We start from the raw sequence: 26,458 nt of genomic DNA, 5'->3' as shown, positions 1-26,458 counted from the left end.
TATTGCTTTTTGCGTGCACACAACTCTTTCTTTTGACAGCCCCACATGTTCTTTCTGGGCAAGTACTCCTTGTCAGTAGAACACACCCTAGCTTCCCTCAAAATTCACTGTCCAAAAATCAATCATTTATTGAGCACTTACTTTGTTCAGAGCACTGTATTAAAGCTCTTGGGAGAGGACAGCACAACAATGTAACAGCCACATTCCCTGCCCACAATGAGCTTACAGTCCTAAAAGAGGAGACAGACATGATATAAAGAACGCATATGTGTATAAGTGCTGTGGGGCTGGGAGGGGGTTAAAGAGAGCAAATCAGGATGACACAAGGAAGTGGAAGAAGAGGAAAAGAGAGTTTAGTCATGGAAGGCCTTTTGGAGGAGATGTGCCTTTAATATCCCTTGGTTATGAAGAGGGAGGCCGATCCAGGCCAGAGAAAGGACATGGACGAGAGGCTGGCAGCTAGATAGAAGAGATCGAGGTACAGTGAGTAGGTTGGTATTAGAGGAGCAAAGTGTGTGGGCTGGGTTGTAGGAGAGCAGTGAAGTGAGGTAGGGAGCAAGGTGATCTAATGGTTTAAAGCCGATGCTAAGGAGGGTCTGATGTGGAGGTGGATGGGCAATGACTTGAGGTTCTTGAGGGAGGAAACATGGCCCGAGTCTTTCTGTAGAAAAATGGTCCAGGTAGCAGGGTGAAGTATGGACTGGAGTGGGGAGAGACAGGAGGCAGAGAAATCAGTAAGGAGGCTGATACAGTAATCAAAGAGGGATAGGATGAGTGATTGAATTAATGTAGTAGTAGTTTGGATGGAGCGGAAAGGGTGGATTTTAGCAATGTTGTGAAGGTGGAACCGACAGGATTTAGTGGTAGATATTATTATTGTTATTGCTTAACTGAACCCGCAATTAGGCTCTATTTCAGGCATTTCCCAGGTGTCCTTTTTGATTAAGTCGCTTGCCCTGTCTTTTTCAGCTGTCAGATCCTGAACTTCCCAGGACAGTGCTCTGGCATATAATAGACAATAAAAATGATTTACTGACAGGACAGGAAGAAGCCCAGGAGTCTTCCAAGAGAATCATGTGGGATGTGCATTTAGATTATTATATTATAAAAATGAACCTTGTGAAAATGTTATGAGTGAAACCATGTCAGGAATGGTTTTGAGAAAAATCATAGCTGAATTAGGTTGTGTCTCAGAACAGGATTATTAAATAATACTACTAATAATTATGGTATATTTTGAGTGCTTACTGTGTGCTAAGCACTCTAAGGGGTAAGGTAAATAGAAAATAATCAGCTCTGATACAGTCCCTTTCCCACACTGGGACTCATGGTTTACATAGGAGGGAGATGGAGATGGAGTTAAATGACTTGCCAAGGGTCACCTAGCAAGCACTTGGGCCAAATTAGAATCCAGGTCCTCTGACTTTCAGGCTTGAGCTCTTTCCACTAGGAAGGAGAGTTGCAGGTCTGGATTTCGGTAGGTTTTCAGTAGGTTGGCAATTGGGTCTGAGGGATTCCAGAGGGGAAAAAGGATGGCTTTTTTATTCCTCTACCTTTCGATTCTCCCAGTCCAAAAATCAACTGGATCGTGGTAAATCCCTAAATTTACCCTTGGAAAACAAAAGCGATCCTTCTATTCCACCCCAATTTTGTATTTGTATTGTACAACTGAAGAAAGTACAGGGAAGGGTAAGAAAGATGAGCAGAGGTCTGAAGACAGCCTGAAAAGCTTTGGACTCTTCAGACTGAGGAAGCGCTTAGTACAGTGCTCTGCACACAGTAAGCGCTCAATAAATACGATTGAATGAATGAGAGGAGAGACGATCGAACCCAGATTGTTGCTTGCCAAAGCCCCTGACACCAGGATGAGGAGCATCTATTACGACTCGGAGGGGATAGGTAAAAACAAACAAAATAATTATAATTGTGGTATTTGTTAAACACTTACTATGTGCTAAGCACTGGGGTAGATACAAAGTAATAAGATCTCACATGGGGCTCACAGTCTTAGAGAACATATACTGAATCCCCATTTTGCAGATGAGGGAACTGAGGCACATAGGAATTAAGTGACTTACTCGAGTTAAGTGATGGAGCTGGAATTAGAATCCACAGCCTCTGTCTCCTCAGACCGAGCTCTTTCCACTAAGGTGCCCTGCTTCCCCAAAAGAAAAGGAAATACTTTTACCCAGCAGCTTAACATGGAATTTGCTAAGCTAGGATTTTGTGCAAGCCCAAAATATTGGTAAATTCAAAAAGGTGAAGGTAATTCATAGATGAGGACCATTTTGGAAAAATGAGCGATTTTTGGTGGTATACCTCTATTCTACCATTTGAGTCGATATCAAGCCAGCAGGCCTCACACAATTCCTTCCAGCATCCTGTGGCCTTTATCTTAACGGGGCAGAGGCTGTACCCACTCCTCTGACCCAGAAATGGCTTTTTTAATTATTTATGTTCTGAAACATTCAGTTGCCAGCGTGGGTGGAATCAGCCTTGAAAAAGGTCTTGTCAGTGTTCGAGAGTTCAACTCTCCCCCAAGTTAATAGAAACTTCCCTCTTTTCTCTGTTTCCCAAGTCCCCGACAACTTTGTTGGCTTTTTCCCACAGAATGAGGCTCTTTTAACAATAGATCAGAGCCATGTCTGCCTAGAAGCAAACAGGGATTCTTTCCTTGTTCTAGGGTTCAAAGTGTCTCTACACATAAAAAAAAGAAAAAAGACCAGCAGTTACCAGTGGGGAGGTTATCTCCTGGTGTGACCAAAAACATTAATGTGAAATTATCAGCCCCCCTCACGATGCACCTGTAGTTCCCCAGCCTCAATCAAGTGAACTCTTCCTTCCCTTAGCACATCACCTCATTAGGGTACTTGAATACAATCATTCATTCACTCAATCGTATTTATTGAGCGCTTACTGTGTGCAGAGCACTGTACTCAGCTCTTGAAAAGTACAGTTTGTCAACAGAGGCAATCGCTACCCAGCAGCGGGCTCACAGTCTAGAAGTGACCTGGACTGGATCTAAATTCTAAGTTCTAAAATCGGAGCCTGAGTATCAGTATGGCAAGTACCACACATATCCTCCCGACGCCCTCTCCCCCCGGGGTGTGTGTGTGTGAGGAGTGTATTAAAGAATACCCCCTCCCCACTGCTCTATTGAGGAACAATCCTAAAGCGGTGGATCAATCCGCCCCTTCGCTGCCATCGACTTTCCACCTCACCGGTTAACTGGTTAACGCTGGCTGCCCATCTGAGTTGGGGACAGAAATAGCAATGGAGTTTCTACTCGGTGGGAGTGGGGAAATCTACTCTTAGGTTGGGCAGCCCCGTGCTTTCTCCTAAGGACACCATCCCCCAGTTGAGTAGCCCATTGGAGGTTAGCCACTCTCTGAAAATTAGGACTTTCAGGTTCTCCTCTCCACTCTTCAATCAAATCGATCAGTGGTATTTATTGAGTGCTTATGTGTGCAGAACACTACTAAGCACTTGGGAAAAAACAGAACAGTAGAGCTGGTAGACACATTCGCGCACTCCTACTACTTTCCCTAGATTTAAATTAAAATGTAACAAAGAATTTTTGGCTGGCAGGGTTGGTTTTTTTTTTAACATTTTAGAGGGTCTTCAAGGGGGCGACCTAGGCCCTCTCTAAAGTCTGGGAAGGAGTGGCCTAGTGGAAAGAGCCCGGGCCTGGGAATCTGAGCACCCGAGTTCTAATTCTGGTTCCACCCTTTACCAGTATGACCTTGGGCAAGTCAGTTCACTTCTCTGTGCCTCAATTTCCTCATCTGCACAAATGGAGATTCAATACCTGACCTCCCACCTACTTAGACCGTGAGCCCCATGTGGTACCTGATTATCTTGTATCTACCATAGTGCTTAGTATATAGTAAGTGCTTAACAAATACCCCAATTATTATTGTTTACAGCAATTTTAATTTGGGGGTTTGTGGTGCTGTAGTAAGAACCTTTTTTTAATAGAGAAAATGAGCTATGGCTTTTTTGGTAGGGTTTTTTGTTTGCATTTACTTCTTAATATGTGACCCCTGGCTTTAAGTGAATGAATAAAGGATAACAGAGCATAAAATATTTTGGTTAATCAGTCAATCGTGTTTATTCAGTTACTCAGTGGTATTGAGCACTTACCTTGTGCAGAGCACTTGGGAAAGTGCAATACAACCGAGTTGGGAGACATGATCCCTGCCCTAGAGGAGCTTATTGTTTAGAGAGGAAACAGACAATAAAACAAATTACAGCAAGAAGAAAGGGCAGAATGTAAGGATAAGTGTTGTGGGTCTAAGGATGGGGTGATTATCTGGTACTTAAGGGCTACAGATCCAGCGGCATAGGTATCTCCCAGGGGAAGGAGGGAAGGGGGAATGAGGGCTTTGAAGGTGGGAAGACTTGTCTGCTGTGTGGCCTTGGGCAAACCACTTTACTTCTCTTTGCCTCAGTTACCTCCTCCATAAAATGGAGATGAAGAATATGAGCCCTGTGGGGGACATGGACTTTGTCCAGCTGGATTTGCTTGTATTAACCCCAACACTTAGTATGGTGCCTGGCACATAGTAAGTGCTTAACAAATACCGTAATTACTATTATTATTACAAAGGGGAAGGGGCTTCTAGGCCTGAGGGCGGAAGTGGGCAAGAGGTCAGCTGCAGGATAGAGAGGTTGGAGGTACAGAGAGTTCCTTGGTATCTTTTGAGAAGTGTAGAAATGAGACCCACTTTAATACTTAATCTCATCTTGCTTCAGGTGACTCTTTACAATGCAGAAATCAGGTTCTTCAAAGGCCTAAAGTATTTCCTACCTTAACCCCGGGGGATTACTGTGATGTGATCTGATATTTGAGAGAGACAAAATGGGTGCAGGTGGTCTAAAATGGGAGGCCCTTGATAGAACAAAAGAGTTACAGGGCTGAAAGAAGTACAAATGCATAGGAGGTTGGAAAAAAAAGTGAGAAAAGGAAGTGAAGAATTATTAAGGAAAATTGTATGTGCCAAATTACTGACAGAAGCCTAAACTTTCCCTTTCATTTAGCATCTGTTGATTGCTCCTTTCATGCATGAGAAGCAGTGTGTCATAATGGAATGAGCTCATGCCTGGCGTCAGAGGACCTGGGTTCTAATCCTGGATGTATCATTTGTCTGCTGTTTGAACTTCGGCAAATCACCTCACTTCTCTGTGCCTCAGTTTCCTCATCTGTGAAATGGGGATTAAGACAGTGAGCCCCATGTGGGACAAGGACTGTTTCCCATCCTATTGTCTTTTATCTACCCTAGTGCTTAGTACAGTGGCTGGCACAACAAATAAAACTTACTATTATGCCTCTATTAGAAAGGTTGAAGTAGATTCCCTAAAGCATTTTAGTTTTTATCTTTAACAAAATCAGAGTGTGGTAATTTTGTTATTCATTCAGTCATGTTTATTGAGTGCATACTGTGTTTAGAGCACTGTACCAAGTGCTGGGAAAGTTCAGTATGACAATAAACAGACACATTCCCTGCCTACAACTAGCTTACAGTCTAGAGGGGGGAGGTAGACATCAATACAAATAAATAATTACAGATATGTACATAAGTGCTGGGGCTGGGAATGGTGAAGAATGAAATGAGCAGGTCAGAACAATGCAGATGGGAGTGGGAGAAGAAGAAAGTTGGGGGCCTAGTCTGGGAAGGTCTCTTGGAGGAGATGTGGCTTCAGTAAGGCTTTGAAGTGAGGGAGAGAAATTATCAGTTGGATATGAGGAGGGAGGGTGTTCCAGGTCAGAGGCAGGACCATGGGCTAGGGGTCTGACAGGCGGGAGCGAGGCAGGGTGAGAAGGTTAGCCCTGGAGGAGCGAGGTGTGTGGGCTGGGTTGTAGAAGGAGAGTAGCGAGGTAAAGTAGGAGGGGGCAAGGTGGAAGAGTGCTTTATAACCAGTGGTGAGGGGTTTTTGTTTGAAGCAGCTAAGTCTTATTATCTAAGACTTAGTAGCAATAGCATTTCTAGACTGCAAGCTCACTGTGGGCCGGGAACACATCTACCAACTCTGTGGTACTCTCCCAAAGTGCGTAGTGCAGTGATCTGCACACAGTAAGCTCTTGATAAATACCACTGATTGAGCATCCATGGGGGCACTGCAGTGATCTAAGCGCTTGGAAAGTTACAATGGTAATGACACATTCCCCTCCCGTAATTGTATGAACTGTTGAAAAACTGCATATACATAAGTAGTCAGGCTGGGTAAAAGGAAGTACACAAGCCCTGGAGATGACTTGGGACTGGGAATTGAATCAGGTGTACATATGTTGGAGTTGGGTTTTCAGGATGGCTTTGACTAGGGGAGGGCCATGGCCTGTCCGATGTGCAGATGGAGGGAGCGCCAAGCCAGGGGAACAACACGAGCGATGGGGACAGGACACTCGAGAGGTTTAGTTAAGCTGTCTCGGGAGGAATGAAGATGGTGAGTTCTGATATATACACATCAGCCTTTTATTTGATTATTTATGTCTGTAAAACGAATGATTGCTATCTGTTCCTGGAGCCCAGAAGCGGCAACATATGGGTCGGGAGCCATAGCTGTTTTTGCTTGGAGCCCCATATGGCTCTCGAGCCTTGCAGGAGGAGTAGGAGGCGAGGCATTTAAAGCCGTAAGATTCACAATGAAGTAAGCTACATTAGCAAGCGTTTCAAATATGAGATTGGCTGTGTGCCACCAACTCTTCAAAAATTTTGTTTTGCTCTGTCCCTCTGCCCAAAAATGTTGCCGACCACTGTGTATTTGTAGCTTTGAAAAATTTGAGAACAAATCCCATTTATGTATATAAGCCATACAGCACCTTGAGTTTCTCAGAGAAAGGTGGCTATAGACTTCAGCTCTACTCCACCCCCAAGGAAATCATTTAGAAGATTTTTTACATAACTAAAATTTGCAAAGTGTCAAAATGTGTGTGTTCTAATTTGCCATTAACTAGAACTTCACTGTAAATTAATTTTGTGCATGTGCTTTTGTGTAGTCAGTGATGGATTGGAGTTGAGACCGAAATATAAGGGGATTCTGCATTGTTTGACTACTATTTGGAAACTCGATGGAGTGCGTGGCCTTTACCAAGGAGTAACCCCAAATGTGTGGGGTGCGGGTTTATCCTGGGGACTCTACTTTTTCTTGTAAGTAGAACTGTTGGGATTTTGCCATACTATATGGAAATGCTTGGGGTTTTCCATTAATATTGTACTCTTCAGGCTTTATTTGAATGTTAAATTGATGAAGACAAGTCACAAGCCACCTCACTAGTATTCGTTAAGCACTTTTTGTGCACAAAGCACTGTGCCAAGCAAGGGGACGGAATTCCCAGGTGAGAATTAGGGTCCCTGGCCTGCAAGGGGCTCACAGTCAAGGTTGGTGACTCCCATCTCAATCCGTCAATTCGTGGTATTTACTTAGTATAGTTCTTGGAAGCATACAATACAACCAAGCTGGTAGACATGTTTCCTGTCCACTACAAGAGTACAGTCTATTAATAACAATAACAGTTATGGTATTTAAGGGCTTACTAAGTGCCAGCCACTGTACTAAGTAAGCACTGGGGCGGACACAAGCAAATCCCTTGTATCCACAGTCCCTGTCCCACATAGTCCTCACAGTCTCAATCCCCATTTTACAGGTGAGGTAACTGAGACACAGAGAAGTGAAGTGACTTGCCCAGGGTCACACAGCAGATAGGTGGTCGAGTTGGGATTCAAACTCAGGACCTTCTGACTCCCAGGACCCATACTCTATCCAATATGCCATACCCCTTCCTGGGAGACAGACATTAATATAAGTACATTACAGATATAAACGAGCTAAGGGCAGGGTGAATACCAAATGCCCAAAGCGTACACATCTAAGTGTATATTAATCAGTGGTATTTCCTGAGCACTTATTGTGTTTGGGAGAATACTATATAGCATTTTAACAGAGTTGGTAGACACATTCCCTGTCCACAGTGAGCTTATTCATTCAATCGTATTTACTGAGCGCTTACTGTGTGCAGAGCAGTGTAGTTTGGAGGGGAGAAAGTACAAATCCAAGTGCATAACAGTCAATCTAGCAATGGAATTTATTGAACATTCACTTTGTGCAGAGCACTGTACCAATCTCCAGTTAATAATGTTGGTATTTAAGTGCTTACTATGTGCAGGCACTGTTCTAAGTGCTGGGGTAGATACAGGTTAATCAGGTTGTCCCACGTGAGGCTCACAATCTTAATCCCCATTTTACAGATGAGGTAACTGAGGCACAGAGAAGTTAAGTGACTTGCCCACAGTCACACAGCTGACAATTGGCAGAGCTGGGATTTGAACCCATGACCTCTGACTCCCAAGCCCGGGCTCTTTCCAGTGAGCCACGCAAGGAGAGCAGTTGTTTTCTAGTGGTTTGGCTTTCCATTTCTAGCTTCAACCAGGAGCAGTGGCATAGGAAGAGGAACTTAGAATAGGAAGGCATCCAGAGCTGCCAAGAGGGTTGAGAAGCAGTGTGGCTTAATGGATAGAGCATGGGCCTGGGAGCCAGAAGGACCTGGGTTCTAATCCCACTCTACCACTTTTCTGCTATGTGAACCTTGGGGAAGTCAGTTGATCATGCTAATTGAGCCCTTACTGTGTGCAAAGCACTGGACTAAGCACTTGGGAGAGTGCAGTATAAAATACACAGACACATTCCCTGCCCACAACGAGTTTGCAGCCTAGAGGGGGGAGGTAGTCATTAATATAAATAAATGACAGATATATACATAAGTGCTGAGGGGCCGGGAGGGGAAAAGGAGGACTTAGGGAAGGCTTCTTGGAAGTGATGTGCCTTCAATAGTACTTTGAAGTGGGGGAGAGTAATTGTTCATCAGATATAAGGAGGGGGGGCATTTCAGGCCAGAGACTGGACATGGGCAAGTGGTCGGCAGTGAGATGGACAAGATTGAGGTACAGTCAGAAAGCATTAGAGGAGCGAAGTGTGTGGCCAGGGTTGCCCACAACAAACTTACAGTCTTGAGAGAGCTCAGCCTAGTGAGGAGCAGTGTGTCCTAGTGGACTCTGTAAAATACGGTTAAGACTGTGAGCTCCAGGTAGGACAGGGACTGTCCAACCCGATTTGCTTGAATCTGCTTTTCCAGCTCCCCTCTGCATTGCCCTGATTTGCTCCCTTTACACACTACCCTTTACAGCCCCACAACACTTATATAGAGATCTGTAATTTATCTATATGAATGTCTGTCTCCCCTTCTAGACTGTAAACTTGTTGTGGGCAGAGAATGCTGTTGTGAGGTACTCTCCCAAGTGCTTAGTATAGTGCTCTGAACACAATAAGCACTCAGTAAGTTTGATTGATTGATCTACCCATTGCTTAGTACAATGCCTGGCACATAGGAAATGCTTAACAAATACCACCCCCTCCAAAAAAAAAATGGGGGAGGGGGAAGAAGAGAGAAACAATACATGCCTCTATGGACCTCTGCCTACAAGTGTACCTTATTCGTTGTTCAAGACTGTTGCTGCCGCTTCTCCCTATTAGCTGCTCTGGTTAAAAAAAGAAAAAATAGAAGGCATGTCGATGAAGTCATCTAGTTTAATGAAATGATTAGATTTCCTGTAGTCTTCTATTTCCTACCGTATCCCTGTTCTCCATTACTAAAGACAGTGCTCTGCTAAATGTCTCCCTGAAATTCACTTAACACCTACCATATTTTAATTCCTTCCTCTATCTGAATCCTGAGTACTGATTTGGAATTACTGAAAGTAAATATTCTGAAATGGGGGATGTGTGCAGTGATATGTGCAAATGTTTTTGCTTCTGCTGATTTGGATTAACTCTGGAGTCATTACGCCTATCCTATAAACTTGCCAAAAATCAGTTTGCTTGGTTCTTCAAAAGTGGGTAGTATCTAGGTTAGACCAAGATCTGGTGGACTGCGCATTTTCTGAGACTGACTATTGTAGGTGAGTAGCCTGTGTTTCTGATTCTCACTTCATTATTATTAATAATTGTGGTATTTGTTAAACACTTACTGTGTGCCAAGCACTGCACTGAGCACTGGTGTAGAGACAGAACAGTAGTCTGAACACAGTCCCTGACCTTGACTCCGTGAGTCACAGAGCTAACAGTTTATGTAGGAGGAAGTACAGGTACGGCATCCCCATTTGACAGATGAGGAAACTGAGGCATAGTGAAGTTAAATGACTTGCCCAAGGTCACACAACAGACAGATGGCAAAGCCAGGATTAGTTAGAACCCAGGTCCTCCAACTCCAAGGTCTGTCTGTGCCTTTCCAGTAGACCCCACTGAACAACTTCATGGCCTAGTGGATAGAGCACAGACCTGGGAGTCAGAAGTACCTGGGTTCATATCCCGGTTCAGCCGCATATCTGCTGTGTGACCTTGGGCAAGTTACTTAACTTCTCTGTGCCTCATTTTCCTCATCTGTAAAAGAGGGATTAAGACTGTGAACCCCATGTGGGACAGGGACTGTGTCCAACTCAATTTGCTTGTATCCACCCCAGTGCTTAATACAGTTCCTGATACATAGTAAGTGCTGCTTTCTGCCCTAGAGACACTTGGGTATAAACATCTCTGTACCAGTTTTTAATTTGAAGGATGGATTTTAGAACTGTGAAGAATCACTGGGCAAATTTTTTCAGAGTAGTTTAATAATCCTAAATTCAGGACCTGTGAAGTAATAGAATGCTATGAGAAATAGGGCTATTCTTGCTGTAAACTCAGTTCATTGAGTAGAAGTAGTGGACAGAAAGTGTCAGTGTCACCGGGCAGTTTGGGCTTCTTTCATTTTCCTTTTATAGATCTTTTCTTAGGTGCTGATGTGTGTGTTCTGGAGTAGTTTTTTATGGTGTTAAGATCTTCTTATGTGCCAGGCACTGTGCTAAGTGCCGAGGTAGATGCAAGATAATCTGATCTAAGTCTAGGGAGGGAGATTCAGTTTTGCAGGTAAGGTAACTGAGGCACAGAGAAGTTAAGCGACTTGTCCCAGGTCCCACAGCAAAGTGGATTAGAAAGCAGGTTCTCTGATCTTCTTCCCAAGCCCTGCTCTTTCCACTAGGCCTTGATGCTCCCTGTGTATGTTTACAGATGGGTTTGTGAGGAGGATTTTTGCTGCCACTTAGTGACTTCACATGGATTGCAGGTTCCATCTGACTCTTGCAGATAGCCACAAATCGGCATGCCAGCCTCTGGGCAACGGAGTCGGGACCAACAAACTTCAATGGGGGACCTGATCCTGAAAGACTGGTTTGTGTACCTAGGCCCCTGCCATTATCTGGTGTTGGTTCTGTGCTGCCTCAGGTGGTCATAAATGCCGAGATTTCTCCTAGGTGGTGGTGGTATTGATCTCTAGGAATCCGAGTCCTAGGTGATCCCACAGTGGTGGCGGGGAGTGAGGGGACACATCCACCAGTGTTACAGCATTCCCAGCCAGGAGAACCTCCCTATACTCGACTGACTCCTGCTCCCTTCAGTAGATCCCTGACTGTGTCCGACATGATTACCTTGTATCTACTGCAGCACTTGGTGTGCTTAATTCATAATAATAATGTTGGTATTTTTTAAGTGCTTACGATGTGCAGAGCACTGTTCTAAGCGCTGGGGGAGATACAGGGTAATCAGAATGTCCCCCGTGAGGCTCACAGTTAATCCCCATTTTACAGATGAGGGAACTGAGGCACAGAGAAGTGAAGTGACTTGCCCACAGTCACACAGCTGACACGTGGCAGAGCCGGGATTCGAACCCATGACCTCTGACTCCCAAGCCCGGGCTCTTTCCACCGAGCGAGCACTCAACTAAGACTACTATTGCTATTATTCCATTCACTTAGGGTGACTCCTTTTCTTCCCCTATAGGTATATCAGATCAATCAATGGTATCTATTGAGTGGTTTTTTGTTCAGAGCACTGGACTGAGCGCTTGGGAGAGTACGATACAACAGAGTTGTTAGACACGTATTCTGCCCACAGTGAGCTCACAGTCTAGAAGGGGAGCCAGAAATCAGTATGAATAAGTAAATTGCAGATATGTACGTAAGTGGTGCGGGGCTGAGGGTGGGTTGAATACTAAGTGCCCAAAGGGTACAGATCCAGGGGTGTAGACAAGGCAGAAGGGAGAGGGAGTCAGGGAGAAAGAGGGCTGAGACGCTCAAAGGCTCTTGGAGGAGACCCAGAACCTTCCGTGTGGAAAGCAGATGGAATCATCAGAGTTCTCCTTTTCCCGGAGCTCATCTTATCTGCATTCCTCACATCCCAAATGAAGTTCATCGGTCCCGACTCTTTTACCCAGACGGGTTTGTAAATCAATGTGTCCGGTTACTATGCCATCCCGATGAGGAAGTAGTGCAGTCACTAGTTGGCAGCAAACCCCTCCACTTGGCAAGCTTTATGAGGATAGGAACCTTGTCTTTATCTACGATGTGTAAGACACAAGGCAGTTAAATATTTTTTGAAAGTGTCTTCAGAAAATATGCATGCGGCCTGAAGGCTTTAAATCCTCATCAGTGATATAACTTTACCTTTTAAGAGCACTGAAAACTACTAGGAATTTGGAATTTAAAGTGTGGAGAAAATTAATGTGATTTGTCGGAGGGTTGTCATAAAGACCTTTCCATTGTAGTTTTAATTTATCAAGAATTACCAAATTACCTAAGTGAATTTTCTTGTGGGGTGTTTCTCCTCCTCACTGCCCCCCATGGTGATCTTCTTATCTCCCATCAGAGTGTTGAAAATGAGAAAAAAATAGTACTATAATTGAAGTGTAGTGTGTGTCGATTCTGTCTGCACCCCAGGCCAGATCCCTCCATAAATCTCAAGCACTCTGCATCTAACAGGATTATAACAGATAAGCAATCCATAGTATTTATTGAGCACTTATTCTATGAAGAAGACTGAACAAAGTGCTCAGAAGAGTCAAGTAGAGGTAGTAGAAGTCTGAGGATTTGCTGCAGGGCATCTCTCCATGTCTTTGCCATCTGCCCTGCATGCCACATGGTGGGACCCTAATGGAAAGAGTTCAGGACTGGGAGTTGGGAGGCCTGAGTTCTAATTCTGGCCTCACCATTTGCCTGCTGTGTGACCTCAAGTAACTCATTTAACTTCTCTGTGCCTCAGTTTCCTTACCTGGAAAATGGGAATTCAGTACCTTTTCTCCTTTCTCCTGAGACTGTAATCCTTATGTAGGACAGAGATTGGTTACAAACTGATTTTTCTGAATCTACCCCAGGATTTATCACACTACGTGGCACATAATAAGCCCTAAACAAATAGCACACTTATTATCATTATGGCTCCTCTTTTTCAATCCTCTGACTTGGACCTCTTCACCTTGGCATAAAAGTTCCTGAACTTGCGTTAGCCCAGGCTGCAGGGAGGTCACAAAAGTGTTCTGGAATCCTCAGATTATCCTTTAGGTGCCATCTTCTTTCTACCAGGTGTTTTCTCAAAGTCACACCAGTTCTTGGAGCTTCTGCCGTTAGCAGTTTATTGGCTAATCCCAGAGAAATTCTGGTGTTAATAAACAGTAATCAGTCAATAGTATTTATTGAGCACTTACCGTATACAGAGCATTGTACTAAGCCCTTGGGAAAATACAATTCTACAGCATGATAGACATTTTCCCTGTCCACCAGAAGCTTCCAAACTCCTGGGGTGGGGGCAAAACAAAGCATTCAGTTAAATTATGGTTATGTAATAAGTGCTCTAGGTATGAGGATGGAGGGAATTATCAAGTGCTTGAATGATACAAATTCAAGTGCATAGGTGACACAGATGGGAGAGGGAGTAAGGGAAATGAGGGCTTAATCAGGGAAAGTCTTTTGGAGGAGATGTGATTTTTTTTTTTAAAAAAAAGGCTTTAAGAGTGGAGAGAGTGGTGGTCTGTCATGTAAAAAGGAAGGGAATTTCAGGCGAGAGAGAGGACGTGGGCATGGGGTCGGCAATGGGATAGATCAAGGTAGAGTGAGGAGGATGGTTTTGGAGGAGCAAAGCATGCAGACTCAGTTGTGGTAGGTAGTCAGCAAGGTAAGGAAGGAAGAAAAGAGCTGATTGAGTGCTTTAAAGCCGATGATAAGGAGTTTCTGTTTGACGTGAAGGTGGATGGGCAACCATTAGAGGTTTTTGAGGAGTGGGGAGATGTGAACTGAATGACTTTTTAGAAAAATGATCCGGGCAGCAGGATGAAGTAAAGACTGGGGTGGGAGGGACCGGAGGTAGGGAGGTCAGCAAGGAGGCTGATGCAGTAGCCAAGGTGGGCTCTGATAAGTGCTTGGTTCAGCATAGTAGCAGTTTGGATCGAGAGGACCGGGCAGATTTTAGCGATGTCGTGGAGGTAGAACTGACAGGATTTGGTGAAAGATTGAATATACAACTCAAATTGTATAATCCAGGCACATCCTGGTTTCAGGTGACCACTCCGTAAAATATACTGATACCTCACGCACCGATTGCCAGCATAGCCCAGGATCCATAAGCCATGCCAAATATTAGGAGCCCAGTCACTGCCTGATTTTTCTGCACTGTCCTAAAGCTGGAGAGGATCTTGGGTGGTAGAGGAGGCTGCTCTCCGCCCTTCTACCTCAACTCCAATTCTTTGCTGCTATAGAATGGAGTGGAGATGGAATCCTGCTCCCCTTCCCCCACCTGCCTCCAATCAGAAACCAAAAACCAGAAAGCAGCAGGGAGTTAATAATAATAATAATAATAATGTTGGTATTTGTTAAACGCTTTCTACGTGCCAAGCATTGTTCTAAGCACTAGGGTAGATATAAGGTAATTAGGTTGTCCCACATGGGGCTCACAGTCTTAATACCCATTTTACAGATGAGGTAACTGAGGCACAGAGAAGTTAAGTGACTTGCCCAAAGACACACAGCTGACAAGTGGCAGAGCTGGGATTAGAACCCCCGACCTCTGACTCCCAAGCCCCTGCTCTTTCTGCTAAGCCACGCTGCTTCTCACAGCCAAGTAGAAAAGGCCATCTAAATCTGGCTCCGGTCTCTGCCCTATTACCTCGCCCTATTCTGTCCTGGCTTAGGATAAAGTGGAGAAACCCCTTTTCCCTGGAGATGGTAGAGGAGGTGGTCATGGCCACCGCTAAGGCTAGAATCTCAGCTCCCCCATCAGCTGGGACTGTCAGGTTGAAATCCTCACAACGATTTTCAAGAAAGTCGAGGAACTTTTAAAAAAGATTGAAAAAGACAACTCTGATAGAGAGAAGAGTTCAGAGGTGTGCAGAGATCTTCAGCGGGATTTACTCTACTGCAGGGAGCTTTATGACAAATGCTGTTGTTCAACGTAAATCGCTCGTATATTTCACCAGAGCTGAAAAACCACTGGCACAAGCAGAAGAGTAAGCTTCTACTTCTTCAGGCTCCTGCAAAGGCTAATCATATTGCCACTCCCATGTAGTTCATTAAGTCGTATTTAGTGAGTGCCTACTGTGTGCCGAGCACTGTACTAAGCACTTGGAAAGTACAGTTCAGCAACAGTGACAGTCCCTGCCCAAAACATGTAGTTGATGTTGTGATGTGTGTTTTGAATTATTTTAAGAGAATTTATAAAAGTTTAGTCATGCTTAATGTTGTTCATGTAAAAGAATTTCATATTTTTCACAAGGGTTCTGGAACAGATTCCAGTTGATAACTTGGGAGGGCATTGAGAAAACACCCCTCACAATACATTTGTTTATGGTACAATCCATATTTTCAAGTAATGTATTTCTCCTGTATTGTGGGGGCATGCATTGCATTGTTTCTAGTAGCTTGCCATGAAGAAAGAATATTTTTGACAATTTTTTTTTTTTACAAAGGATAAAGTCAATTTTAACCACAAACTGATATAGCCTGTTACAAAGTATTGTACAAATATCAGTACTACCGCCTGTACACCGATATTATTTTTAGAGTGATACTTTTTGCTGTCATGTAAAATGTCAAAAAACCATGATTTATTGAATCTGATTGCAGTTCATTTCTATGCAAGCACATTTTCTAAAGAGCTTGTTAAAAGTGACTTTTTTTTTGAAGAATGACTTAGATGGAAGGTAATTTACCTTCCACATGCTAATTAAAGAATGATGATGAAAATATTTCATTTCTGTCAGCCTTATGTCAGTGTTTTGGGTACGTTTAATATTAATCTTGATCTTTGTGTTTAACCCTTCTAGCTATAATGCTATCAAATCCTATAAGACGGAAGGGAAAGCAACACAGCTCGAAGCAACAGAATACCTAGTGTCAGCTGCTGAAGCTGGTGAGGAAATATATATATATATATATATATATATATATAACTTTCAAAAGTGTTAACTTCAAAATGGCAATGTTTCTTTTCTTTTTGTTCTTAGTATCTAAATGTAGGTGTTAGTCAAGCTATATGAATCACTTTTACTTGGAAGTCCTGTGGTGACACAGTTGTCTAGTTTACAATGATTTTTTAAAAGTATTCCATTCACAAATAGTAGTAATAGTATTTACAAAGTGCTCATCGTGTGCAGAGCACTGTACTGAGAGTCGGGAAAGAACACACCACTGGAAATTTAACCTGGCCCCTGTCCCTCAAGGGAATCGCAGTCTAAAAGGGCCGCATAAGCATAGGCCATTTTGCTGTCGTTCCACACCTTTAACCTGAGTAGTATAGGCTGCAGAATTCAATCAGTTGATGGCATTTATTGAGCGCTTACCATTCACAGAGCACTATACTAAGCACTGAAGACAGTACAGTACATTACAGTTGGTAAACATGTTCTCTGCCAACAAGGAAAAGCAGCGTGGCCTAGTGGATAGAGCCCGGGCCTGGGTATCAGAGGACCTGAGTTCTGATGCTGGCTCTGCCACTGTCTGCTCTGTGACCATGAGTAAGTCACTTCACTTCTCTGCCTCAGTTACCTTATTTGTAAAATGGGGGTTAATTCTGTGAGCCGCATGTGGGACAGGGACTGTGTCCAATCTGATTAACTTGTATCTTCCCCAGCGCTTAGAATAGTACTTGCATATAGTGAGCACTTACCAGATACCATAAAAAGGTAGCTTACACCTGGAAATGTAATATCCCAGCTACACAATCTAGTAGGGTTACTTTGTTGGTTTTATATACCTCTGTTTTTCAGAGCCAAAGATGAAAAGATTAAATGCATATGGGTCTCTTTCCATCACAGTGTCAGTGATTTTAACAGTATATTTTTAAACTTAAGTTTATTTTATTAAATTTTGAATAGCCTAAGAAATACACATGCATAAGATATGGCTCTGAATCTGCAAAACTCAAACATTTGAAAAAATAATTTAAACCTCATGGTGTGTGGTTATATTGGGTCCTGCACTGGGACTTAAATAGTAAAGGTGGTTGACAAGTCTATTTTTCCTTACACATTAGTGAATTCTGAAAAATGGGCCCATAGTTCACAATATTTTTTGAAAAGAACTTTCAAGGCAATATCCAATTCTATTCGATTTCAATTCCTGTTTAGGAGCGATGACCCTCTGCCTTACAAATCCATTATGGGTGACAAAGACAAGACTTATGTTACAGTATGAAGGTGATGTGAACTCAAAAAGACAGTACAAAGGAATGTTGGATACCCTTGTAAAAATATACAAAAATGAAGGTGTACGTGGATTATACAAGGTAGGAATCTTTACAGTTTTCATAATCCGATTTTAGATAGCTTGTTTGGGCCAGAAAAGAGGAATATAATTACAATTTGAGGATTAGTTTTGATTTATATAAAGAGAGGTGCAGGTTGTTCTAAGACATTTACCACAGCAATTTATCTCTGGGGTATCTCAATTAACTGTAAGCCCGTCAAACGGCAGGGACTGTCTCTATCTGTTGCCGACTTGTTCATCCCAAGCGCTTAGTACAGTGCTCTGCACATAGTAAGCGCTCAATAAATACTATTGAATGAATGAACTTGACTCCATTCTCTTTTGGGAGTGGAAGCACAAGTCATTGAGAAATGGAGTGATGCAGGCCCCTTGCATGTGCCTCCCCCTCCTCCCTCGCCCAAGACTCTGTCCCCCTCACACCCTCATGGTATGGGAAAGAGACTCAGTGGGTCACCCCTGGAACAGTAACTCATGAATATCATCAGTGGGCAATGGGACAAATCCGTGCTGAGACTCAATCAGCTTGTGGATGGATCAAGAAGGAGACTAGGAGTGGGTGAAATGGCGATTTCTCCCTTAGATGCTGCTGTCATCCGATGCCATCTTGCCTAATAACTTCTCTCTCCCCCAACCCACCTTATCTGTTCCCATCTTGCCTAATATCTTCTCTCTTCCCCTATTCACCTACTCTGTCCAAAGGTCAGTAGATCAGTGGGTTAGAGAAGGGGCATGGCCTAGTGGATAGAGCACAGGCCTGGGCATTAGAAGGTCATGGGCTCTTATCCCAGCTCCACCATTTATCTGCTCTGTGACCTTGGATAAATCACTCCACTTCTGTGACTGTTACCTCATCTGTAAAATGGGGAATGGGGCTCATGTGGGACAGGGACTGGGTCCAACCTGGTTTGCATGTGTGCACTCCAGCACTGAGAACGATGCCTGGCACATAGTAAGTGCTTAACAAATATAATTTTTACTATTATTAGCAGGTCTTCACTATGCCTGCTCCTGTTTACTGCAAGCAATATATAGAGGGCCACTGTCTGCAAACTTCCAGTTGTTCCATAGTCCCTTCCTTATTTTACCCCCAGTGAAAAATCAAAATTAGTCAATGGGGCCTCTGCACTCAGTTAATTTTTATAAACATTTGGAGCAATTTGCAAATGAAGATTTCCAGGAAGGAACTCCAGGCCCAGTCAGAAAGAGCAAACTCTGCAATGGGAAGAAGAAAAATATTGAATGTGCTCATAGTGTGTGGAGAAATATTGAGTGTGGGAGGATATTGTAACTTGAACCTCCAGGTCCTCCGTTACATTTCAAGCACGGCTGCGGATAATGAGTTGAAAAGGCCTAACGTGGTACACGATGTCGTTTTACTCCATTGTGACGAGAGGCAAGGTCACACAGTGCACTTTGACTCCTGACACAACCTGCCATACAACTGTGAAATAGTGGATCTTGAAGATGTTTTTAGTAAAGCTAATTTTCTGTAGTATCTAAAAGCCCAGGTCTCGTGATGGTGCCCAATTCGTTTGTACAGTCAACAAATTTGGTCTTTAGGTCTTGGTGATGTTCCTTATGCTTTTGCATTTAGTGGGTGGCAAAGGTCATTCACTCAATAGTATTTATTGGGCGCTTACTATGTGCAGAGCGTGTGCACTTGATAATGATGATATTTGTTAAGCGCTTACTATGTGTGAAGCCCTGTTCTAAGTGCGGGGTGATACAAGGTGATCAGGTTGTCCCACATGAGGCTCACAGTCTTAATCCCCATTTGGCAGATGAGGTAACTGAGGCACAGAGAAGTTAAGTGACTTGTCCAGAGTCACACAGCTGACAAGTGGCGGAGTTGGGATTAGAACCCCTGACCTCTGACTCCCAAGCCCGGGCTCTGTCCACTGAGCCATGCAAAGATCATATTTTGTACCCTGTTATGGTTGTTAGTCACAGTATGGATGAGTCAGTCCAGAAGGATTCTGGGTAAGGTTCTGTGTGCAGTGGCAAGCAGCAAGTATCAGAGTGATTTTTCAATTTCATTGAAATGGCTGATGATAGAGATGATCTTTGCATATGCTTTTTCTGTAATATGCAAAATGATAATAGTATTAATAATAGTATTAAGCACTAAATCAAAGCAGACACAGTCCCTTTCTCACCTGGGCTCCATGAGGTCACCTGGATAGTTACCCTCCCTGATTGTAGGTTGTCAGAAACTTTACCATTCTTTAGAGCCTTGACTAATGGTGATTATGATAATTGTTACACCCTTACTGTATGTCAGGCACTGTTCTAAGCACTCTGGATTGTAAGCACATTGTGGGCAGGGAACGTCTACCAACTCCTTTGTATTGAACTCTCCTAAGTGCTTAATACAGTGCTCTGCACACAGTAAATGCTCAATCAATTTGATTGATCACAATGCACTGCAATAGTAACTTCATAAAAGGTTTGAGGGATTTCACCTATTTGCAAAGTCTCAGTACTTTGAAAGGCCTTAGTTTCCACCGAGCTCTGCGTTCAGAAGATCATTCAAGTGTTACTGCCATCTCTTTGGAATTCCTTACTTGCCTGGGTTTAGGATGTTGTCATTAAGCTAAGGTCATAGGATTGAGTCCTTTTGACCTCTCTAGGAATGAATAGAAGTCCTGTGTTGAACTAAGAGAAGAGAGAAAGTGTTTTAGGCTTTCTTAAGGAGATAGGTGTGTGTTAAAGTTGAGAATGTAACTTTCTTCTAAAAACATTCTTTTCTAGGGATTTGTGCCGGGGCTGTTTGGAACATCCCATGGTGCTCTTCAGTTCATGGCATACGAATTGCTGAAGTTGGAGTACAATAAGCATATGAAAAGACTACCAGAAGCACAATTGGTAGGTGATTCTTGAAAAAAATAATCTCATTGGCTTTTGTGGAAATTTGGTATTCGGATTATTTAAAAGGATGAGAACTGACGTGAAGAATTTTTTAAAAAAATCATTAAGTATAGAAAGTGACACAGAAATTAAGGAAAATGGCTATCATTTCTTTCATGGGTTTTGACCTTTATAAAACGAAAGGAAGATTGTCCCTCGTTGTAGCACTGAAGGAATCCGTGAGTGTCATTAGAATCGAATTGTTTTAACAGTGGATTCACCTACTCCATACCAGACTGCTTGTTCCTCTCCCCACTGCCACCCTTATCCACTGCTATTTCTGTTTTCTCTTTTGCCACGACTAGTGTGGTGTTACCAGATCAGGAAACCTGGGTTCTAATCCCGGCTCCACCACTTGGGCGAGTCATCTTAGCTTCTCTGTGCTTCAGTTTCCTCATCTTTAAAAATGGGGATAAAATCGATTTTCCTCCCCCTTAGACTGGGAACCCTATGTGGGACCAAGGTCTGTTTTATCTATTGTCTTGAATCTACCTTAGTGCTCGGCACATAATGAGTGCTGAAACATCAGGTGCTGTAGTGATGGGAAGTGCCGTAAAGGGAATGGCAAAGAAAGATGCCAGAGGACTAAAGAAGTCAGTAGCAGAGAAGTAGCATGTTCTCGTGGATAGAGCACAGGCCTGGAGTCAGAGGGTCGTGGGTTCTAATTCCGGCTCTGCCACTTTTCTGCTGTGTGACCGTGGGCAAGTCATTTTACTTCTCTCTGTCTCATCTGTAAAATGGGGATTAAGACCACGAGCCCTATTTGGGCCTTGGTCTGTGTCCAATCTAATTAGCGTGTATCTGCCCAGTGCTTAGTACCGTCCCTAGCACATAAGTGCTTAATCACTATTAACAGCAGCAGCAGCAATATTGAGGGCAGCAGCATGTGAGAGCACATTGATGGAGATGTCAGTATCAGAGCAGGAGAGGCAGGAGACCTGCCTGGACCCGATGGACAAAAGGTAGGCAGTAGGTGAGGGCTGGGAATCCCCAGAGCCTTGAATTAAACCATAAACCAAGTAACTGCTGTAACAGAGGGTGATCTAGCTGAGTCAAGCTTGCATCGAACCCGGAGGGCCAGGAGCCAGCCATCAGGGAGTTGGCATTTTAAATGATATCGAGGGGGGTGGATTCTATGAAATGGTTTCCTGAATGGAAAGTTAACAGATTACAGAATTGTGTTTGGCTTCTATTTCATGTAAATGAGCATATTTAACCTATTGGTGACTGTACTGTCCAAAGCCAGGATGATGGTAGTTTTAAACAACTCTCTGATCCATTCACCTCTGACCCTTCTGGATATTTGCCACTTTTCCGCTGTCTCTGAAGGCCACCTTCAGGGTGGGTCAGCGAGCTCAAGCTTGGACACTTCCCTCTCTACCGTACCCCTGTCCTGCCTCAGCATTTGTGATTGCAGCAACAAGCAAATTGGGTTGGACGCAGTCCCTGTCCCACATGAGCTGTACAACCTCAATTCCCAGATGAGATAACTGAGGCATAGAGAAGTGAAGTGACTTACCCAAGGTGACCCAGCAGACAAGCGGGGAGTAGGATTAGAACCCATGACCCCCTGACTCCCAGGCCTGTGCTCTAGCCACTATGCCATGCCTTAGGGCTCACTCCAGGAGGACCAGTGTCCGTGTTAGCAGTGCCAGTTTGAGTGACTTCAGGTGCCACCACTGATTTAAACCACGATTGAAAGATGTCAGGGGAGTTTTGTTATTTTTTTAAAAATATCTGGGAAATAGAGAAGCAGCATGTCCTAGTGGAAAGAGCACAGGCCTGGGAATGAAAGGACCCAGGCCCTAATTCCAGATTTCTTTCATTCATTCAACCCATTTATTCGTATTTATTGAGCGCTTACTGTGTGCAGGACACTGTACTAAATGCTTGGGAGAGTACAGTATAGCAATAAACAGACACCTTCCCTGCCCACAAGGAGTTTACAGTCTTGAGAGGTCTGCCACTTGTCTGCTGTGTGACCTTGGGCAAATCATTTAACCTCTCTTTGCTTCAGATCCTTCATCTGCAAAATGGGAATTCAGTACCTGAATTCTCCCTCCTACTTAGACTGTGAGTCCCTAATGGGACCTGCTGATTTTGCGTGGGACATAGTAAGTGCTTAACGAATGTCACAATTATTATTATTAAATGAACCCATAACTTGATTTCAGAGCAGTATGTTAGGTGGTACAGAGTAGTTTTCCTTTGGGTATTTCAAGTTTATAAAATATGAATGCTACAAACTAGCCTGCCTGCAAGTGATTTTTTGCCCTCTAAATGAATTTCACTCTGTTAGTGTTCCTTCGCATTGGAGTTTGAAACCTCCCAGAGGTGTTCTAAAAGGATCGGTGCTGTAGACTGTGAGCTCGTTATGGGCAGGGAATGTGTCTCATGTTATATTGCACTCTACCAAGTGCTTAGTACAGTGTTTTGCGCACAGTAAGCACTCAGTAAATACGATTGATTAGAGCTCTTTCTAAACACTGGTGACAGCAGCAAATCTAAGGATGATGGGAATGGAATGAGCCAACCTCCTCATCTCTCTGCCTGGGCCTTCCTCTGCCTATCTTCCTACCAACCATTAAGATTCATTACGGTGTTGAGTGGAAGACTCCGAACAGCCATTTGACAATGATAGTTCCCACAGGGCAAAACCACAGACTTTTGGTATATGAAGGAAGGGGTTGAGATGTGAGGAGCCCTCCTGAGGCTCGAAGAAAGAAAAACTTCTCAAGTCACTGCACAGTGTGAACTCGTGTCATTTAATTAGGCAATCAGTTCATCTTAAAGTGCTTCTTCCTTCAAGAAATTGTGTAGGAGCACCAGCAGGGGAGTTGCCCCGCTTCTGCTGTTTTGTGGTAATTTGCTAATTTTGCTTTACGTCTGTGGATTACTTTAGTTTCCATGTATTTAGCGACCGGAAAGTAAGAAAGAATGATATTGTGTTTGTGGTTTTAGAGCACATTAGAATATATATCAGTGGCAGCACTATCTAAAATATTTGCTGTGGCAGCAACCTACCCCTATCAAGTAGTGAGAGCCCGCCTTCAGGATCAACACAATTTATACGAAGGAGTGATGGATGTAATCAGTCGGACGTGGAGGTAAGACTATGGGATCAATGGAGCCCGTTTTGGAAGGAGGGCGGGACAGAGGGAAGGAGGGAAGGTGGATATTCTTCCTCCAGACCCCACGCTCTCTTAAGCCCTAATGGACGTGCCGTATTCGTGGGTAGTGGACTAGCATGAAGTCCCCATAGGGTCACATATTTTGATGGTCTTGATAAGGCCAAGGGAGGAGAGGGCAGGTACACGTTTTCTCTGAAAGGACCTCCTTCCAGCTGGAATCCCGCCGGAGTCCAGCCCTCTCCTCAGGATGCTTCAACTCTACCAGTAGGACCACCGCTCCTACTGCAGAAGCAGATAGAGCTGGCGGGAAGCTTGAATCCTACATTTCCTTTTGCACCCAGGCCTAACCCTATACTCTGCATAGTAAATGTGAAGAAAATTAGAGTGTGCACTATGCCGCTTCAATCGCAGATTTGTGGAAACTTAGCAGCTTGATGTAAGAAATTTAGGGGCGGCTGTTTCAAGTCAGGCAAATTAATTTGCTACGTTTTTCTTTTGTAGCGCAGACTCGTGGTCTTCCCACCCTCCCTTCTTTCCGTTAGTCTCTCAGTCAATCAGTCAGTCCACCGATGGTTTTGACTGAGCCTTTGCTCTGTGCAGGGCACTGTACTAAGTACATGGGAGAGTTGAGTATAACAGAGTTGGTAGACACGATCCCTGCCCACAACAAGCTTACAGTCTAGAGGGAACAAAAAACGTGCACCATGTTCTCCCAGACCAAAAAGTTCTATGAACCACCACGTGAAGGTGTAAGTAACAGGAGGGCTTTGGATTGTTTATTCCATTGGCCTAATGTAGTAAATGAGAATCTTAAATGTTTTGCAAACCATGCTAATCATTATCTTAGGTTAGATTTTGATTAATCAGACCAGCTCTTTTGGAGACTGAGTATATAATAATTATTATTTTACCTCTACAGGAAAGAAGGTGTTCATGGATTTTACAAAGGAATTGTCCCCAACTTGATTAGAGTGACACCTGCCTGCTGTATTACCTTTGTGGTGTATGAGAACGTCTCACATTTTTTACTTGGCTTTAGAGAAGAGTAAAGGTAAATGACAGCTGAAAGGTTGCATCAGGAAGAGAGTTCCAAAGTATCCGTTGAGGGCAACTTATCCTTTAGGGTTGAGACGTGAAACTTGGAAGACTATCATACCACAACACGGGCAAAAGATCGAGACCGGTTCTGTAACTGTTGGAAGATTCATAAACAGATCAGTCCCCCCAGCCTTTCCCCACCCCCCTTCTGCCTTCTCAGCTTTGCATGTGACTCGGCTGCCTTAACCCAGCCTTCAAATCAACATTAAAGCCGGTCGGCAGCGTGCAGTTGGAAGTAGAGCTGTTTCGACAAGTAGAAGCTACTTTGAATTGGCACTTGTGCTTCGAATGGATTTTCCTATCTCTTGCTAAACCGGCTTGGTTTTAAAATCCATTTCTGGGCAGTTGCAAGAATTGGCTTCCTTTAAGGCTGTGTATGAAATATTACATTTTAAAGGAGGGATCGAAGGTGGAAGGAAACTCACTGGAAATTTGAGGATCCAAATCCGGAATGCGTCTTTTAAGTAAACATCAAACTTAAGGGGATTAGCGGGAGAAGAATAGTAAGCTTTGCAAAATCTGGAAGAGATTGAAATAGTCTACTTTGCCTCTTCCGTATTTTTCTGCAGGGATCCCACCCTAGTAGGAAACTTTATTGCGGCCTCAAGCGCCACTTTTCTAGCCGATGAAGAGTTGGGATTTTATGAAAATTGATTTTTTCGTGTTTTCTGAGCTCGTGGATCCAGGTCATTTCAAACTTAGCATTTTCAGAGAATTCTGAGTAGGTAACAAAGCCTCTGGACAGCGGTAGAAGAGTATGGAGAGCGATTTAAATGAACAGGCTGGTTTTCTAGGAACTGGATGTGATTTCTGTTCAGTAATGCTAGCATAACCTTGAACACCTTGGTTTGGATTCCAAATCCATGATTAATTCACTACTGGCTGCCCATTGATTGTTGAGGTGCTTATTTTGTGCCTTCGCCCATTAGTGTTGATTCTACCCTTGTAGGTCTGCCAAGGTAAAGGGCAGAAAAGCAATTCTATTTCTAAACTCAAGTACTGAAACCAATCTAATTTATCACAAACATCTTATTTCTGCTATACCAGTACCATTTATTTCTTGTAAATAAAACATTTGTTTTCAAAGCCATAATAATTTAAATGGATCTTTGAAAATGGATATATTTTTATATTTAAATGACATTGTTTGAAAATAAAAATGAAGTGATAAACGCTCAGCTATGTGTACTTTCTCGGCCATTGGGCATATGCCAGGGAAGATGTTTGAATGAAAGTTTTTTCATCACACTAACCTCATCAAAAGCTTTGACAGTAAAGAAAACTATAAATTGATGTTATTCATAGTTTTTTCTGGAATGTACGGCTACTAAATCTAGACTTATAATCTGCAAAATGAAGTGTGATTTTAGCCACTGTTAGAAAAGGAGCCATTTTGAATAACGCCATGAGTGATTATTGATTGTTGTTGTTTGATCCAAAGGTGAATGCTTTGACAGAGTGGGACTTGATACTGACATTCTAGTTTATAAGTAATCGAGTAATATGGTAGGTAGGCAGTAAATACTCAGGCCCCAACACCTACTGAAGTAAGAGAACTGTTCAGGAAGGTTAAATAACAGCTCCTAATAACAGGAAAGTTTGTGTGTCACCCTAAACATTCAGCAGTTGACTCTTGACTCCGAGCTTGCCAACATCATGCTTTCATGGCCTTTGAACACATTGAGGAACAGTGGCCCCTGTCTCCCA

General features: G+C 43.3%; 1 protein-coding gene across 1 annotated transcript in view; it reads left to right on the top strand.

The window, feature by feature from the left end:
* The window catches only part of SLC25A32 (solute carrier family 25 member 32), a 32,881-nt gene extending 6,837 nt beyond the window's left edge, over window positions 1-26,044 (top strand). Inside the window, exons 2-7 of the mRNA XM_029063613.2 lie at window positions 6,998-7,148; window positions 16,175-16,260; window positions 17,477-17,634; window positions 20,367-20,480; window positions 23,484-23,629; window positions 24,573-26,044. Coding sequence (XP_028919446.1) covers window positions 6,998-7,148; window positions 16,175-16,260; window positions 17,477-17,634; window positions 20,367-20,480; window positions 23,484-23,629; window positions 24,573-24,702 — 785 coding nt within the window. The 3' untranslated portion in view covers window positions 24,703-26,044. The remainder of the gene's footprint in view (window positions 1-6,997; window positions 7,149-16,174; window positions 16,261-17,476; window positions 17,635-20,366; window positions 20,481-23,483; window positions 23,630-24,572) is intronic.
* The last annotated feature ends 414 nt before the right edge of the window (window positions 26,045-26,458 follow it).

This window comes from Ornithorhynchus anatinus, chromosome 4 (assembly GCF_004115215.2).
Source record: "Ornithorhynchus anatinus isolate Pmale09 chromosome 4, mOrnAna1.pri.v4, whole genome shotgun sequence".
Classification (NCBI taxonomy): Eukaryota; Metazoa; Chordata; class Mammalia; order Monotremata; family Ornithorhynchidae; genus Ornithorhynchus; species Ornithorhynchus anatinus.
The sequence above is the reverse complement of the archived record's forward strand: the minus strand, read 5'-3'. Positions and strand labels throughout refer to the sequence as shown.